A 12,983-nucleotide genomic window follows, 5' to 3' on the forward strand; every position below is an offset into this window, starting at 1 on the left:
GACAGTAGCTAACTAAACAAAAATAACAATTAGATAGAAGCATTTTAAAGTTTCTTTTAAATTCAAATATACAAGTTTTAAAATAAACCTATTTGAGGAGTCTATTTTTTCAACACATTGTCAGATAGTGTATCATGGTAAAAAATAATATATGAATCAATTAATTACTTTTTACTGAACATGTATACATTAACATTACAATTAAAGTGAAATACATTTTAACTATAATGTTTATAGAAACATCAGCCTATTTTGCTTGAAGCACTTAAGGATCTTCATTAATTTTTCCCTTCTTTTTTTTCAGTAGATTCTTCAATATTTTCAGGGTACCACTTTTTATATAAGTCTACATATTCCTTTTTAAGTTGCTCTCTTAATGCAAAATATTTTGGATATTTAGATTTTTCCAGTGGATTCCAATAATCCAGTACGAAATCATTCGGTGTAATAAAACGTTGATAAGCAATACCATCCGGTGCAGTAGGAAATCTTTTCTTTTCCCAACGGGCTCTCCGAAATAATTCTTCTTCACCCTCTATCACCAATGCTTTTGCAAGGCGAGCATCTCTTATATTTTTATTTAAATCAAAACGATGTCTCATTATGGTAGCATGATATCTGTATTAAAAATCTATATTAAACATCTAATTAATCATCTAATTAACATTTATTTAATCTACATCAAATACTTATCAAAATCTGTTATTGTATCCAATATTTAAATTTTAGATTTTGTATATGTTTGAAAGATAAAACAACTACAATCTTCTATACATTTGACAGAAAATAAAGTTATTCTATACATAATGTACATTCTAACAAGCAAAATATACATTTCCTTGTAAATCTTTTGATAATAATTGACTCGATAACAATTAATATTTGGTCGTAATTAGTAATGAAGTCTATACACTGCATTAACTGTAATTAGCATATTTCTTACCTGAACTCGTTTCTTCGAGTGTAGTAAGCGTCTAGCATACGTATAACACGTTTATAGAGACTGCATACTTTTCTAGAGTGAGTAGTTAACTCACTCGGTATTTGAGCCATTATTTAAAAAATTCAAATCTGATTCTCTTATACTGTTTCTATTTTAAGATTCCTTACTTACGTAACAGTACCAAACAGACTACCATCTGTAATGTCAGCCATAAACTACAAACATATAAGTTAAATTTAATAGGACTATATGATCATAGAAATTGCAGTTTAAAACTATATTTCTTTTTATATAATTCTGATTATTTTCTCTCTCTTTTTTTTCTCTACAAAATACAGCGATGATAATTTTACTACAAAATATTTATAAAATGATGAAAAATAAACAGTTTGTTACACCTTGTCAGATACCCTTCTATCCCTTTACTATAATTGTTGGAATTAACACTTCGTTTCATTTAATTTTGTAATTTGATTGAGTATACTTTTTATATTTAATTTGTTAATTATTAAATAACTTAACAACACCAATGCGTGAATTCATTTTTATATGAAGATATATTAATTCTTAAATATAGAAAGAAAGGGTTAACGAAGATGTAGAAAAGCGCGACGAATTTTAGTTTGGCAGCGCAACGGAAGTTTAGCTAATCTTAAAGAATGTCGCCTCGTTCGTGACATTCGTTTAGTTTAGTGAAGGAAGGTATGTTGCGAATGGGAAGAAATAAAACCGTCACTGATAATCCCGTCTTTTCGCTCGTTGCAATAAAGACCTTCAAGGTGTTTTAGATACTTGAAGTCGTTCTTATACACCTCGACGATATCTGATTATAGGCTTGATATATAGAAGTCCAGTTCTCGTATACACTGGCAATCGATGTAGACTTAAGGAACGGTAATGGATGATCCTTCAGTCAGAGATTCAATTTGGCTGTTTTGACATAAAATTAAGGATGGAGTTGATGAAGCACCTTCTCTGAAACTGGAAAGCTTGGGACTATTTGGTAAAGTATTTCTTTGAGATCCCTCTAAGTCTCAGTAATGATAAATGTTGGAAGAAAAGAGCTGGAATACAGAGTGGATCGTACTTTACACAGTCAATTAGATCAATTATGAACTGGATTCTAATTTAGTATGCCCTCTCTAAGGTATATGGATGGATGCCCAACAATTGCCTTTTGTTTGGTAATGATTTGGTTATTGATAGCACAAAGAAATTCTCAGCTTATCGCATTGCTGACTTCTTGTCGACCATTGGAACAGAACTAAAGACAAAGTAAAAGGTACAAAATGTAAAAAAATAAAAGAAAGTATTACATAGATATACATATTGTAAAAGTTGAACAAAATAAAAAGATTCTTTTTTTTGTTCAAATGTTGTAGTAGAATAAGTTAAGCTAAAGTAGTCTAGGCTTAATTTAGGGAACTGAATAGGGAGAGCAAAGCTAATAAGAATGAAAAGAATGCAATGTGAAAGTACAGTGTGGTATGAGTGTACAATAAAAGAAGAACGTTAATTAAAAAGAAAGAAAAGAAAATATAAATTAAGAATATAACTAAATTAAAAGATAGTTTCCCATTGGGCAATTCTAAACGCCACCTACTGGCATTAGCGAATATAAAATTCAGTAGTAAACAGGAAACTGATATCAATACCAACTTTAATCTTGCCAATGATTAAAAAATTTCGTAATGCTATATTGTGCAAGGACTTAAAAACTCATTATTTATTTTAAACGACAATGTTTGTAGCAGAAATGTTTAAAATTTATATTAAATAACAAATCGAACCTTTAACATTGCCTCCAAATATAAGTAAATAATTTTAGTTTTATTATAAATTCAATCATAATGTTGTTAGAGCTGAAATATATGTATGCAATTTGTCCATTTCAGTGTGCATTGTTTATTTAATTTGTAATGAACATTAAAAATAGGCAAAAATATCAATTTCACTCCTAAATGAAATTTCAATATTTATACTATAAATTAAGTTTGAAAAGTTAACTACAATGTAAAGATTTCATTTAATTATTGATTTAAAAGCATAGGATCGAGTTTTCAATATTGGCAGAAGCAATTCGCTGCTTCGAACGATTTTCAACGGACGAAATGGTGCCGACGATGCCGCCTGATTCGCATAAAATTTCGTTGAAGATCATTGAAGCGATAAAACAACACCCAGTTTTATACAGTGCTGAAGTTAAGGGTTCTTCTATTAAGCTTCAGGAATTTCGGCAGAAGGTTTGGAAGAGGATTTCGGATGAGCTTGGTCTTGATCGTACGGATTTCTTTTCTTCTGGTTTTACTTCTATTCATATCATTTTATGCGCCCATTGTATGTGATGAATGTTACCCTTTTCTTTCGAATATGTTTACTTTAAGTTTTGTTCATGGTTTTCAAACATCTTAAAAATAAAAGTTTTATTATTATATAATTCTATCCCGTAAATGATTGTAAAAATTTAAGTAATACAATAATGTCCAAATAATGTTCACTTACAAATAGGTAGATTCATATGTAACAACTATTGACAATTAAATTTAAATGTATATGAATATTTCATCTCTATTAAAAGAAGATACTACGACCTGATTAAACAGAAACATTTGTTATATTTGACAATTAATGTAGTATATAAAAGGAGAATATGTAGTTTCTTATTATATATGTACAGAGAACCTGTTTTATTTTTACAAACTTCACTTTCATGTTTATAAGGAAATGTATGCATTTATGATACGTTATAAAACAATGAACATATTAATATAATTATTATGTTTTCAGCCACCTGGGTGAGGCTAAGATGGAAGAACTTAAGGGATACTTATTGTCGCATACTTAAATATAAGAATAAAACGGAGAAGGGAGTTCGTAGGAAAAAATGGATATTTGAGGACCATCTTAGTTTTTTAAAGTTTCCGTAAGAAAAATATGTAATTTTCTACTACAATTTATTATTCAACTGTAACAATTCTTATATTCTTACATTTATTATTTAAGTTATTACCTAACATCTGAGTTAAATAATTAAATAAAATTATTTATTTAGATATGAATCGGACTATCAACCCCAAAGTATAGAATTAACTGAGGACTACATTCAAGATATAAATGCTGGTGGTATTAGCTCCGAAGGCCTTTTAGAACAATTAGAAGATCGTAATGATGAAGATTACAGTGAATACTTGGAAGTTTTAGAAGAAACAACTGCCGATCCAGTTTTAACTTGTGATTCAATGGAATTAAATGCTAATGGTGATAATGTAATAAAAAGTACAGAGTCGGAAGATGCAACGCAACACGATATTGATTTATATGCTCAACAAATTCAGTCGAAGTACAGGAAAATAAGACCTAAGAAAATGAAAGTAGAACCACTGGAAGTGCCTGCAACTTACAGTGTTTTAAAAACATCATCTTTAAAAAATAAAACAGTTGATATACCAATTTTTTTCACTGCATCAACTGCAAATAATTCTACAAAGCATTCGTGTAAAGTAGAAGTAAGTTATAATTATTGTTGTGAGGTAACCATTTTATAATTGAAGGATCAGGGGAAAAATCAGCCTTTCTTATCTTAATGTTTCATATTCTCTATAAATATTACTTTATTTTCTTACTTAGGAAAAGCTACTGACATTAAGCGTACTAAAAATGAGTTTTTATTGTTTTTCTTTCCTGATCCATTAATTATAATCCTTAATATTATGATATTCAAAAATATAATATACTTTTTAGGACACACAAAATAATTATGACCAAGTTTATTTAGCACCAGAAGGAAAAAGTAGTATAGAACTTTTCTTTGATAGTATGGCGCAAACTGTCAAGCGGCTCCCTCCAAAAGCTCAAGCAGATATTAAAATGAACATATGTAAAATTGTAACAGAAGCTGAACTTAGGTATTCTGGACGTAGTATACCTCAGAGTACTCAACAGTTTATAGCACCACCTGGAATGATTCCTAAGTTAGTCTTAATTCCATGTAATATGATCGATGGACAAAATAACAAAGGTTGATAACTGACAATTTATGACAATAATTTGTTCCTGACAGGGGGAATTATTGTAATTTATTAAAATATAAATCTGACTTACTTCATATCATATAAAGGTACTATGTGAATTTGCAACAATTAAACAAAATTTAGGATAATTATTAAACTGAGGATATTGTTCTAATAAAAAATGATTTTTCTATTTACTGCTGCATTTCATCTTTTTATAACTTAAAATAAAGAAAATTAAACGTGTGTACATAAAAGTGGCCGTTATATTTTAAACTGTTGTTACCTACAAATATAGTCATTTTAATAAAATTATTGTCTTAAAAAATTTTCCATTTTGATGTTCGATTATTAATTATTTTCTTAAAGAAAGAAAAATTCTTTTGGACATGTTAATTTAGTAAATAATCGTTAAATAACGAACTAACATATACATGTACAGCGTAATCATAGGTTACGTGTAGATAACTGTAAATTTTTATTTCATAAGTTTATATTTATCTCATATACCATATGTTTATTTATTATGCACGCTATAAATAACCATAGCTCATTATGCATAATCTAATTTTACTAGCTTCCTCAGTCCATGTAATATACAAACTTTATTAATACATTAATGTATATTCGGATACATGTATCAAATTACTGTAAGAAAGAGATTAATTAAGAAATGTAAATTACTTGTTTTTAAGAAATAGAAACGCTCTATCGTTGTTTGGTTTTGATTAAATGGTAAAATGTCATAAAAGGCATCGAATTTTTTGAATGTTTATCTTATCAATTTTAGCAAATTGCACAGCTTATGAGATAACCACATGATGATATAAGGCAGGAAAATTTTAATTTCATTTAGTGTTTTAATATCTTAATAATTATGGAGATGTTGCGGTTTCTCTTTAAATTAAAGAGGCAAAATGGATTTTTGCAAAAATGCACATTTTTGCAAACAAAAAGAACTTTCTCAAAAAAGGTAAGAGTACAAACATATTTTGAGGTTAAATTCACTTGTGATTTTAATGACATGTTTATATATTATCTGTAATTTTAATTTACGTTGTTTTACGAAGATTTAATATTAATAAATAAATTCAATTTGCGAAATTGCATATTAACGATTATATTATATTATGCAATGTTAAGCAAATTTAAAGCATTTACAAAGGAAAAATGTCAATTAATCTCAAAAGAAAATATTAATTTTCTGAGGTATATAGCAATAAAATATCTATATTATTAGCAGTCTAGATTATTAATGCTAGTAATTTCATAATATAATTAACAAGATAAAGTTTTAAGTATGTTAAGAATTGTTGATTTTTATAGTGCTTAAAAGTAATATTTTATCGAATAGTAGCTAATGTGCTCTTGGTAAAATGCTACTACGTATACCATAAGTAAGCATTCTTTATTGAATTTATATCAAAGAATATGTGGTCAATGGAAAGTACAACAGATATAGCTGGATAAGAGAGGTCAAAAGTGTGCAGCTTTGTGAACTGAATTGTCCAACAGATAGATCATTAGGTAGCTAAGAGAAGCATTTTATATGCACAATGAATAGTGCCTCTAAAATATATAATATTTCTTTAAAGAAATATATGTTCTATTAAGACTAAAATTTATAATAATAATGTATTTGTCTAATGTATACATATTTTAAACTGTATGGTATTTTATAATGTATTCAATTGTCAAAGTATTATTGTATATGCAATAGTGGCAATAGTACAAAGTTAAAAAAAATAGCAATATATTAATTTTTATATAACTTTATAGAATACTCCAGACAAAATCATACCAGGGGGGCGGAAATCTACTATTATATCAAAAACAATAAATGAAATTATCTCAACACCGACGGATGTTGCAGATAGAAAATTGGATGACCTATATGTTGATTGGATGGATCGACCACAACAAATCACACGTAATTGTGATGTTGTGATAATTGGAGGAGGAGCAATAGGCAGTTCTATAGCATATTGGTTGAGGAAACGTATTTTTAAAGAGGAATTTACAGTTGTGGTTGTAGAGAGAGATCCCATGGTAAGTACTTTAGAAATAAGTATTAAATACATTTTAAAGCTGTAGTTATATGAAATTAGATTAAATTTAAATTTTGTTACAGTGAAAGGTTTAAAAATAAATAGTTATTCTTTTTTTAGTTGAATTAATTAAATTTGAAATCTAAAATTACACTTACAAAGTTTAATAAAAAAAAAAATTAAACTTTTATTTCTAGTACACTACAGCATCGACTGTTCTTTCGTGTGGCGGTTTACGTCAACAATTTTCTCTTCAAGAAAATATTGAAATGTCTCTTTTTGGTGCAGAATTTATACGAAATATCAATGGGTATTTGGGTATTGAAGGAGAACCGCCCATTGATGTAGCTTTTCATCCATATGGCTATTTAATGTTAGCATCTGAGAAAGAAGCTGAAGTATTAATACAAAATTCTAAGCTACAAAATTTTCTCGGGGCAAAAAATATTATATTATCACCTGATAAATTAAAAAATATGTTTCCTTGGCTAAATACGAATGGTATTGAAATTGGTTGTTTAGGATTAGAGAAAGAAGGGTGGTTTGACCCTTGGGCTCTACTTTCTGCTTTTAAAAAAAAGGCAATGGTATTGGGAGCAGAATATATTACTGCAGAAGCAACAGGATTCCTTAGCAAGCCCCAGAATGTACGCAGATTGGATAAGTTGATTGTAAGATTCAAATTTACCTATTTAGTGATTTTCAGTTTAATTTGCATACAGTATTACATTAATTTTTCCTTTAATGCTTAAAATTGTTTGTATAGAATACTTATTTATTACATAAAAATAAAGAATCTAACATGTTTTTTATTAGGTAAAAACTAAAGATGGTGAAATAGGAACTATACAATTTGCTTTTGCTATTGTGGCTGCTGGTGCTTTTAGTGCTGATGTTGCTAAGATGGCTAATATTGGGGTAGGTGATGGATTGCTAAAAGAATGTTTGCCTGTTGAGCCAAGGTAATTATTAGTAAAAATTCATATTTTTAAACGTTTGTAATAAATATGTAACAAAATTTTACAATTATTTTAATTATGAACTTAGCATTAAGATAACTGGTATTCTTGTTATAGAAAAAGATATGTATATTGTTTCCATTGTCCTGGAGGACCAACCATAAATACACCATATATAATAGATTATAATGGAATGCATGTCAGGTAGGTATTATTTACAAAATAGAATATTACTTTTGTAAGTAAATACTTTGTAACTTCGAGCGTAATAAAAATTAATATTTATTTTAGGAGAGAAGGACTAGCAGAAACTTTCATTTGTGGGAAATCACCAGACCCATCTGAAGAGCCTTCTACTGTAGATTTAACTGTTGACTATGATTATTTTGATGAGAAAGTTTGGCCCTTACTTGCAAATAGAGTTCCAGCTTTTGAAAAATTAAAGGTATGTTCAAATTGTATAAATATTTTCTGAAATTATCCTGTCAGAATACGATTTTTTTTTTGTATTTTTATAGATTAAAAGTATGGATAAAAATTTTTGTTTGTAGTTAAAGTCTTCTTGGGCTGGATATTACGAATATAATACTTTTGATCAAAATGGAATAATTGGACCACATCCTTACTATAGGAATTTACTTTTTGCAACTGGATTTAGTGGGCACGGAATTCAACAATCACCGGCGGTAGGTAGAGCGATTACTGAATTGATTGCTGACAGGCAATATGTGTCAATTGATTTATCGAAATTCGAGTTTCAAAGACTTGTAAGCAGAATGCCCGCACGTGAAGTAAATATTATTTAAAAAATACGTAGTGTATATTTATAATGGAAGGAGACCAATTATGTAGGAAAATTATTTGAAGGGAATTAAATAACTTCCCACGTCCAATGTTACGCTATGTATATATGTACTTTATTTTATGTTCTTATATTATATGTACTTCTATCGTTACTGGTTCTGAACGAACTCATCGCTCCGAAAATTGATCCTGTGCTCCATGCATCCCTCATGCATTCATTTTTCAAACTCTCGTGGTCACGTTCGCGCTACCCTTCAGTCACACGATCTTGTCGCTCGGCTCTAAACACTCTTCTTTCGCACCTCGACCTCTCGAACTCGATTGCACGCGGTCACTCTATATTTATTTCTTTCCAAACATCCTGTCACCTTAAGTTTCCACGCATATCCAATCGCACGCCATAAACCATTCACTTTACAATTACAAAACATTTTATGTATAACATTTAGATACTATCTAATAAATATGTGTATGATATTGTAAATTATTTTATTCATGCACTCACATCTTCACGTGCATTTTTAGAAACACTCATTAGAGAATATCTGCAATATTCTGTAACGTAAACACTTCATTTTTTCCACTAAGTCTCCAATAATTGTTTTTGACATTAGATTTACAAATCGTTGACGTGATAATAAAATCTGATTCATTCTAACTTTCATTTGTATTTTATCGAATATACACGCAAGAACGACAAGAAAACTAAATTACATTCATTTAAGCAGTAAAGTATTGCTTTGATAATACTTTGACTGTGTAGTCTGACTGTAAGCTGATATATATTGGAACCTTAGGTCGATGCATCGGTAATAAGTGGAATTGTAAACAACGTATTAATAAACATGTACAATGTAGAATAGTTAGTTTAAATACAAGGGATATTTATAGGAACACAATGAAAACACAAACATATATATGTTAATAACAATTGAGTTATTGAATATCCTGTAAATGTCTGTTACGTTTATCCAGTAGTAAGCTTTAATCTAATAATCGTACAATAATTATACAAAAATACTTGGTACTTTCGAAACCAACATATGACTAATCTTTAATAGGTACAATTTTAAGTTAAAAACATTTACGTAACATACTTTCGTATGATTGTTCTGCAGATAGTCCTTGAAGATCAATAACTTGATAAAATGCGTTTGATGTATCATATATATTCCATACGCTTAACATTAACAAATATTTCAGTCTACTCAATTGATGATATTTCTCTAATGAAATCGGGCAAGACATAGTTTGCTGAGATCGAGGAAATTCTCCATAAAATTTAATTACGCAAATTGGATTGAGATCCAAATGGTGTCTTGACAGCGGCTCAGTAGGTGTATAATTTTGATTATTTATAAACACCTCGATATTATCAGTACGGTGCACAGCTGTAAGATACCATGTAAGATTGAACGACAAGTGCGTTCTATTATGACAGTTCACCTCAGGAAATTTGACTCGAGTCCATCTGTTAACTCCATATTCGTCCAGTTCCTTAAATTCGGCCTTATTACCGCTAGCGATTTTCCCATCTGGTGGGCTGCGTTTACTATAAGGGAACCCTTTGAATCCCTCTACGCTTTGCGGCTCGTATATGATTAAGCCGCAATTTCTGTTTATTCTCAGTTGACATAATTTAGCACGGCTAAGTGGATAAGAAACGTATCCATGATAATTGACGATTTGTTTGATAGATACGAGGAGAGAAATGTCTGCGACTTGATAGAAAGCATAATCTGTTCTAGTCAGTTCCACAGTCGACAAGAGAATTCCAGAAGTTCTGGCTCCATAGAATAAATCTTCTATAAATTTATTATGTATATAGCAGTTGAATCGGAAGACGTAATTTTCTACGTTTGTGCGATTGTTCGAATACGAACACACCAAGTTCATTAAAGATCTCTGAATTGATAGATCATCCGTATAGTTGCTGTTAGATAGAAATATTTTCGCATTTCTAACTGTCAGTGTTTTCTTATTGAACATCCAAGTGATTTCCGTAACAAGATGAGTGCTGTTGTACTTTTTCACTTGCAAGTGAGTAGGATTCCAACGTCCAGCTGTATGTTCATCCAATACGCTATAAAATGGGTTCCCACCGCTAGCGATTTGTCCGTCTTTTGGTCCTCTTTCTTTGAAATCAACAGGACCAACAATCGCGCCAGTACTGTTTTCATACTCGAATATGTTACAGTTAAAATTGATTTTCAAGAAACAGTTGTAAGCCCGACTGGATGGTTTCGTTAATATAGCACTAGTCGCAACTTGTATACTTTCGACATTTCTCGAGTAATCGTCAATTTTATCCCCAACGCGGTTTGGTTCGTCTATGTTATTACCTGTAAGTTCGGGTAGTACTTCATTGTTTCCATGAACACTGTTCGAGTGGAGAACTGCGCACTCATTATAATCAATTGAACTGCTGAATATTGCTGATAATAATAATGTTGTTAACAACATTTTCTCTTGGATCACCAACGATTCCTGCACCGACTTGTCACAAAGCGAGAGCAATATGTGACTGTTGATTTTAACTTCGGAGAGAGCTAAGAATGGTTATGGTTCACGCGTATCTCGGAACAAACTGAAGAAAATAGCACTGTACGATAAATTGAACGTCCTATATAAATCTATAAATGTTGTGAAACAGTTTTCTCTAAAGAGTTTTCTCTATCTTATCTTGGAAAAGAATAAAGTAATATAGACGAATAAAAATGTAAATGATTAATAACATCTCTTGGAATACCTCTATTGAGCAAGCGTGTACTGTTAAATTTCAAAATTCTTTTAAGATATTGGGGAATTAAAAGCGTTCAGCTATTGCCCTGTGAGTAATAATGGAACATTAAAAGATTAAAATGGATCAGTATGTATCGAATAAAGAAAAAAAAAAGCTGATCAAGTAAGTGCCCTGGTCATTTGTTAACAATGGCAATTTTAATACCAACTATTGTACCTTCATGTACAAGACAAAGTAAGAAAAGATCTAACATTAAAATAGTTTTTATAAAACCAGTTTACTGGAAGTATTTAATAGTTATTTTTACTAATATCTTTCATTTTTAAAATACAAGTTTTTACTGGTAACTACCTATACCGTGAAATAGAACACTTACGATACGTACTTTATCTTTGATAACATTTATTTTATTATTTCATCTCGTGGGACCTCGATTAACTAGCTTAATCGGGATCTAGGTGGCCAGAATAAAAATCAAGGTCCAGACGGGTAATTAAAACTTAAAAAAGACTAAATACATACTTGATTCGCACATGTCCTTGTGAAAGGATAAAAAAGCGAGAATATTTAACAGATGTGTATACATCAGACACTATCTTCAAGATATTCATTCCTCTTTACGATTTACGCTCGTATCTCTCCTCATTTAACAGTTTTGCTTGAGACGTTGAAGAACAACGACTTAAATTCTAAAAGAAAGCAAGTAAGTTACCTGCGCTATCTATTATTATTTATCTCTTTATCCGAAAAACGTAGATCATTGGAATTCAGGTTAATCCAAAGATATGGATACCTCGTCAGTGGATAATGAAGCTTTTATGAGAAATATCGGATAGCAGGGCGTACGGGCGGAGTTATTGTACAAACCCTCGGGTTGAGAACAAGTCGAATAATTGCTTAGCCATCGATTCTAGTATAATCATTTTTGTCATTTCTTACATTTTTTGAAAAGTTGGTAAGCAATTGAACTTAAGAGTATAGGATCGTATATTAACACATGTGTCAGTAAAATTAATTGTCGAACAGTTAGAATATGCTCGATATTTTATATCAATCTGCTGTCGCATTACAATGGCGCAGTTTAATTCCAGAACATGAGCCTTATGTTCTACAGATGTTTACAAGCTGTTATCAAGCTGAGAAGCAGGTTTGGTTACCATGTGTAAGGGTATTTCGGCTACTTTTTATTATCAACGGAATGTTTTCGAATTAGCCATTTGACGAATTTTTGCACATCAAATTAAATTTAAATATCAATTACACGAATATTTTAAATATCAATTATCATACACAATTTGTTACAAGCATACAGAAAGTTGACAAGGATATTCAGACGAAGTAAATTTCGAAATATTTTGAACGGGCAGTGGTAAATGCGATAGAGCAGAAGGGGGGGTGGGGGGTGGAATATAGAGTATCATTGCGCAGCCGCTACGTGCCGCTCAGTGTGCGCCGAGTCGTCACCGCGGCTAGGTG

General features: G+C 30.4%; 3 protein-coding genes across 5 annotated transcripts in view; 2 read left to right on the plus strand and 1 right to left on the minus strand.

The window, feature by feature from the left end:
- Positions 1–36: 36 nt before the first annotated feature.
- Nd-b22 (NADH dehydrogenase (ubiquinone) B22 subunit) overlaps positions 37–12,983 on the minus strand; it is a 129,148-nt gene continuing 116,201 nt past the window's right edge. Inside the window, exons 2-3 of one of the 2 annotated variants that reach the window (XM_076909293.1) lie at positions 944–1,077; positions 37–618 (exon numbers count right to left, since the gene is read on the minus strand). In XM_076909293.1, the coding sequence (XP_076765408.1) occupies positions 279–618; positions 944–1,053 (450 nt within the window). In that variant the 5' untranslated portion in view covers positions 1,054–1,077 and the 3' untranslated portion in view covers positions 37–278. Of the gene's footprint in view, positions 619–943; positions 1,148–12,983 lie in introns of those variants that run through there. The other variant, XM_076909292.1, reaches the window with a different exon arrangement.
- On the plus strand, positions 3,020–5,150 carry LOC143426303 (uncharacterized). Of its 2 annotated transcripts, none has more exons than XM_076899676.1 (4): positions 3,020–3,280; positions 3,731–3,866; positions 3,996–4,449; positions 4,685–5,150. In XM_076899676.1, exons 1-4 carry the CDS (start codon positions 3,055–3,057, stop codon positions 4,964–4,966), a joined length of 1,098 nt encoding a protein of 365 aa, XP_076755791.1. In that variant the 5' UTR covers positions 3,020–3,054; the 3' UTR covers positions 4,967–5,150. The 2 variants fall into 2 exon arrangements, with proteins under 2 accessions (XP_076755791.1, XP_076755800.1); XM_076899685.1 differs by having other exon boundaries at positions 3,027–3,223.
- On the plus strand, positions 5,635–8,837 carry LOC143432570 (FAD-dependent oxidoreductase domain-containing protein 1). Its single transcript, XM_076909269.1, has 7 exons — positions 5,635–5,926; positions 6,733–7,002; positions 7,199–7,672; positions 7,818–7,963; positions 8,078–8,164; positions 8,252–8,405; positions 8,512–8,837. Exons 1-7 carry the CDS (start codon positions 5,831–5,833, stop codon positions 8,764–8,766), a joined length of 1,482 nt encoding a protein of 493 aa, XP_076765384.1. The 5' UTR covers positions 5,635–5,830; the 3' UTR covers positions 8,767–8,837.

This window comes from Xylocopa sonorina, chromosome 1 (assembly GCF_050948175.1).
Source record: "Xylocopa sonorina isolate GNS202 chromosome 1, iyXylSono1_principal, whole genome shotgun sequence".
Classification (NCBI taxonomy): Eukaryota; Metazoa; Arthropoda; class Insecta; order Hymenoptera; family Apidae; genus Xylocopa; species Xylocopa sonorina.